Here is a 5,842-nt window from a genome sequence, read left to right as displayed (position 1 = left end):
CCCCATCCAGGTGTCGCCAATCTTCCCCATTATCCCCAGTGTATTTATACCTGTGTTGTCTGTTGCCAGTTCATTTTGTTTCGTGAAACCTACCAGAGTTTTTCCCCTTGCTCCTGTCTGTTCAAGTTCCTGTTTTCTAGTTTTTCCCAGTTTTGACCATTCTGCCTACCCTGACCCTGAGCCTGCCTGCCGTTCTGTACCTTGCCACACCACACAGGATTATTGACCCCTACCTACACTGACCCTGAGACTGCTTGCTGTTCTGGACCTTTTGCACCCTATCTGAATTACTGACCTCTGCCTGCCCTTGACCTGTCATTTTGCCAGCCCCTGTACTAGTAATACACTTTTGTTACTTTGACACTGACTGCATCTGGGTCTTACCTGAAACGCAATACACTTTAAGTCAATATTACATGAATCACTCTTTATTGTCAGCAAGCTGGAGAGGTCACAGTCAGTCAGTTAGATGCATAAATTACCAGTCTGAAGTGAGCTCTATACATAGTGACTTATATACGGCCACATAAAAACCAACATAAACATGATTCATAGGATTGATTCCAACATGTGACTGGCGCCATCTCCTATCTTAATTCATAGAACATATTTTGGCCATTCTGCCAGATGGTCCTAAGGAAAGGGTCATGACTCCCTCATATCTTTCCCCAGCACAGGCAGGAACCAAGGATTACTTATGACACGAAAGACAAATTGAACATTTTCAAGGATATCTCATCACTACATACAATGATCCTGGTTTACTGTCCCTCTCCTATTAGAATCATGGTTTTACACACAGCACAACTATACAAATGGAATAGTCTTCTTCCTTTACAAGTGACAGTACAGATACAGTATCATAATATTTACGAGAAAGAAATCTGAACACAAAGCATGCATGATATTAAAAAGCTATGTAATATATGATTGTTTGTACAAAACAAATCTTGTTTCACCAAACATATACACACATTGACCTAAATACAGTGAAACTGTGAAGAGGAAGAGATCTATGATAATGTGACCTGAGGCTGTATCATGGACCTAGCAGAATCTCTCGTAGTCAAATACATTCAAAAGATGCGCACGTGCACACACGCACACGCACACACACACACACACTATTGTGAAATAATTAACAGTTGTCAACCTAGCCATTTGGGATTATACAGTGGGGGAAAAAAGTATTTGATCCCCTGCTGATTTTGTGCGTTTGCCCACTTACAAAGAAATGATCAGTCTATACATTTACTAGTAGGTTTATTTGAACAGTGAGAGACAGAATAACAACAATAATAAAATGATTTGCATTTTAATGAGGGAAATAAGTATTTGACCCCTCTGCAAAACATGACTTAGTACTTGGTGGCAAAACCCTTGTTGGCAATCACAGAGGTCAGACGTTTCTTGTAGTTGGCCACCAGGTTTGCACACATCTCAGGAGAGATTTTGTCCCACTCCTCTTTGCAGATCTTCTCCAAGTCATTAAGGTTTCGAGGCTGACGTTTAGCAACTTGAACCTTCAGCTCCCTCCACAGATTTTCTATGGGATTAAGGTCTGGAGACTGGCTAGGCCACTCCAGGACCTTAATGTGCTTCTTCTTGAGCCACTCCTTTGTTGCCTTGGCCTTGTGTTTTGGGTCATTGTCATGCTGGAATACCCATAGATACCCAAGATTTGATGGTACATGGCCCCGTCCATCGTCCCTTTGATGTGGTGAAGTTGTCCTGTCCCCTTAGCAGAAAAACACCCCCAAAGCATAATGTTTCCACCTCCATGTTTGACGGTGGCGATGGTGTTCTTGGGGTCATAGGCAGCATTCCTCCTTCTCCAAACATGGCGAGTTGAGTTGATGTCAAAGAGCTCAATTTTGGTCTCATCTGACCACAACACTTTCACCAGTTGTCCTCTGAGTCATTCAGATGTTCATTGGTTAACTTCAGACGGGCATGTATATGTATTTTTGAGCAGGGGGACCTTGCGGGCACTGCAGTATTTCAGTCCTTCATGGCGTAGTGTGTTACCAATTGTTTTCTTGGTGACTATGGTCCCAGCTGCCTTGAGATCATAGACAAGATCCGCCCGTGTAGTTCTGGGCTGATTCCTCACCGTTCTCATGATCATTGCAACTCCACGAGGTGAGATCTTGCATGGAGCCCCAGGCCGAGGGATATTGACAGTTCTTTTGTTTTTCTTCCATTTGCGAATAATCGCACCAAATGTTGTCACCTTCTCACCAAGCTGCTTGGCGATGGTCTTGTAGCCCATTCCAGCCTTGTGTAGGTCTACAATCTTGTCCCTGACATCCTTGGAGAGCTCTTTGGTCTTGGCCATGGTGGGGAGTTTGGAATCTGATTGATTGATTGCTTCTGTGGACAGGTGTCTTTTATACAGGTAACAAACTGAGATTAGGAGCACTCCCTTTAAGAGTGTGCTCCTAATCTCAGCTCGTTACCTGTATAAAAGACACCTGGGAGCCAGAAATCTTTCTGATTGAGAGGGGGTCAAATACTTATTTCCCTCATTAAAATGCAAATCAATTTCTAACATTTCTGACATGCGTTTTTCTGGATATTTTTGTTGTTATTCTGTCTCTCACTGTTCAAATAAACCTACCATTAAAATTATAGACTGATCCTTTCTTTTTCAGTGGGCAAACGTACAAAATCAACAGGGGATGAAATACTTTTTCCCCCCACTGTATGTACAGTATCTCGATCTAAGAGCCTCTACCATACGTCACACAAGCCTGCACACTATAAAGCTGAACAACGAAACTAAATAGAAATGCGCAGGGGAGGAAAAGCCAAGAAGTAACAGTAAAGCACACATTCCTTCATGTAGGAGTCTTTCTAGGAGATTCTTCTCCTAGTTTTTGTGTCAGACAGCAAACAAACACGCTAATGTTCAGGATAGCGATACCTCTCCTCTTCTTTTCCTTCATTTTTTCTTCCCTCCATTCAATCAGGCAGGTGAAGAAGTCTCTCTCAGACGTAGTCCTTCCTGCCGTATCCCGCTGTGCCCCCGCTGCGAGGGGCGGAGTAGGCCATGCCGGGGGGCTTGTACCTCTTCTCCTCCCTGGGGGGGCAGGAGCTGCACAGCATGGCCCCTCCGATCAGTAGCAGGGCTGCGGCCCCCCAGCCAATGTAGAGAGAGGCCCCCAGCTCCCTCTTCTGTGCGTTGATCAGAAGGGGGTTGTAGAAGCCTTGGATGATGGTGCTGGCCGACCAGGAGACAGGGATGAGGACTAGGATCCCGGCCAGGATGAAGAAGATTCCAGAGATGATCATGACTTTAGCTTTGGAGGGTTCATCATCGATGCAGTTGGTGCACTTGGCTCCGACGATGGAGACCATCACCCCTAGAATCCCCAGGATGATTGCGATGATTGTCATGGCTTTGGCGGCCTGCAGGTCCTGGGGCAAGGCCAGGAGGGAGTCGTAGACCTTACACTGCATCTGCCCCGTGCTCTGGGTCACACAGTTCATCCACAGGCCCTCCCATATGGTCTGGGATGTGATAATGTTGGCTCCGATATAGGCTGTCACCTTCCACAAGGGCAAAGCACAGACCACGATGCCCAGGATGAATCCTATGACACCCAGGGCAATTCCCACGATCTCCATGCCCATCGACATGCTAGCTCCCTGGGCTGGCTCTCTCCAACACCTGCCCCTCCTGGAGGAACGACTGACTTAACTAAGAAGTTCTTAGAACCTGCTGAGATTCTCAACTTCCAGAATCCAGCGCACAAATTCTAGAATTAACAGAGGATTCAGTCAAGCTGAGATTCTAATCAAAGACAGAAGATTCTGTTCCAAATCTGGAGCTTCTTTGTGGTTCTTTGTGTTCGGTGTTCATCCTTTTAACTCCTCTCTCGCTCTTGCGCTCTCTTTCTCGCTCTGTGTGTGGGGGTGTGATGTAGCTAAGTGATGCTGCCACATAATCAGAGATCCTTTATAGCCCAGGGTTGGCAGGAGAGGAGGGAGGGAGCAGTCACCTGGTGATGATGTCTCAGTATGGTAGAATAGGTGTTTTCAAGCTCTTCACAAAAACAATGACCTGCCCATAGAGGCTACTGGGAGAAGGGGATGGAGGGAGGAGGAGGAGGAGGAGGGAGGAGCAGGTGAGATGAGAGAAGAGAAGGGAGGGAGGAGGCAGCCAGAGGGGAGGGTTTCACCTGTAATCTGACTCCCTCTTGACTGTTCCTTACAGTAACATAAGGACAATGACAATTAACCTGGCCTTGCCTGCTCTCTTTTTTCATGCCTTTCTGAAGAATGAATGCCCTCTAAATGTTGGTGAAAAGTATGCTGAATCATGTCTTCTGACTGGATTTACACTGTATATTTGAGGTACAGGCTGGTATAGGTGGGTCGTTCCACGAAATGAGTGCCTTTTGCGTAATGAGTGCCTTTTTAAAATGAATCAAAGACTTGCTAAAGTGCCAAAATTCTGCATTTGACATGTCCCTCCTTGCACCCTCTGTGACTTCTAGGAATATTTTAACGCACTTAACCGCACACTTTATCCACGTTTTTACCATCATCGTAAAGCTCTAGTTATTTTGTGGCTTTGACAAAGTCATTTCTGAAGATTATAATTTATTTCATGTGATTAGCGATTCATTTTAGTCTGTACCTCATTTTAAGGTCAAACCTGTTATGTGAACTGAACTCTCATTTTAATATGGTGAAACTATTCATTTTAAAATCTTTTTTTTTCAAAAGAAACATCAACATTCAACATTTTCAAAAGAAACATCAACATTCAACATCTGAAAGTAAAATCATAGTGTAATAGCGGGTATGCTTTTTATACTATGTTTGGCCACTTGCGTGTGTTTTGTGGATAAAAACTGAGTGGGTCATGCATACAGTTACACGTCAACCCTGTTACCCATAGATATACAGGCTTGAAATGTTTGATCAAATCAAATTTTTTTGTAAAGCTTGCATTAAATTGCCACTTCCTGGTGCACAGAACAAGCTTCCATTCTCCCTGTCACAGGGGGATTTATTGCTGATTTAGGATGAAATCATCAACCTTGTCACGGTCAATCCTGTTACTTTATTTGGCACTTAATATAGTAAAGTAATTTAAACATTTTTAATTTAGACATATTATTATACTTTTTTTGTTACACTTCTCAAAAGGCACCGAATTGGTGGAACAAGTCAGGAAGTGTCATATAATGGTTTGAATACAGGTGTATTTCACACAAAAAAAACATGGAGGGGAAACCAGTTATGTTGGTTTGGCGACAAACATTACGTAGCCAGTCAATTGGGTTGGGCCTGTGGCTACTTATTTGCATGGGAACACACACACACACACACACACACACACACACACACCACACACACACACACACACACACAGGCAGACATACAAATACACAGGCAGGCAGATACACTCAGTAATAGCCACGCTCTCACTCGCTTATGATAGTGATTTCTGACAGCGGTCTCTTGGTCCCTTGACTCTAATGGTAATTATTCCATAGTTTGTATAATTCTTCCTTAGTTTGTATTCCAATTAGAATGTATTAATAAAAGACAATAAGGAAAAGGTTAACATTCCTGTCAGAATTGGTGTCGCTTTATTATGTCAGCCTACTTCCTGGTGCCATATGGTGACTTGGCTTTCCACAGCCAGCAGGTTTCTGTGTCTGTTCCTGTGACAGAGCGATTGTGTGTGCAAATATTCCCATATCCCTGAAAACCTGCAGAACTGTTTTCTTAGTAAATAGAGAGAGAAAGAGAGAGACAAAGAGCATAGACACCCTTGGCATACAAACCTCCCCACCTCTATGATTCAGAGGGGTTGGGTTAAATG

General features: G+C 43.9%; 1 protein-coding gene across 1 annotated transcript; it reads right to left on the bottom strand.

Annotated features, from left to right (window-relative positions):
- Nucleotides 1-412: 412 nt before the first annotated feature.
- Nucleotides 413-4,004, bottom strand: LOC145878641 (claudin-4-like). The gene has a single exon (XM_082974403.1). It carries the CDS (start codon nt 3,640-3,642, stop codon nt 2,992-2,994), a length of 651 nt encoding a protein of 216 aa, XP_082830529.1. The 5' UTR covers nt 3,643-4,004; the 3' UTR covers nt 413-2,991.
- Between the last annotated feature and the right edge of the window lie 1,838 nt (nt 4,005-5,842).

Source organism: Salmo salar, chromosome 04 (genome assembly GCF_965601325.2).
Source record: "Salmo salar chromosome 04, fSalSal1, whole genome shotgun sequence".
Taxonomy (NCBI): domain Eukaryota; kingdom Metazoa; phylum Chordata; class Actinopteri; order Salmoniformes; family Salmonidae; genus Salmo; species Salmo salar.
Note: the sequence above shows the minus strand (reverse complement) of the source record. Positions and strands in the feature narration are given on the sequence as shown.

Excerpts from the sequence above, each read along its gene's own strand:
- LOC145878641 (XM_082974403.1), bottom strand. The coding sequence starts at position 3,642 with ATGTCGATGGGCATGGAGATCGTGGGAATTGCCCTGGGTGTCATAGGA.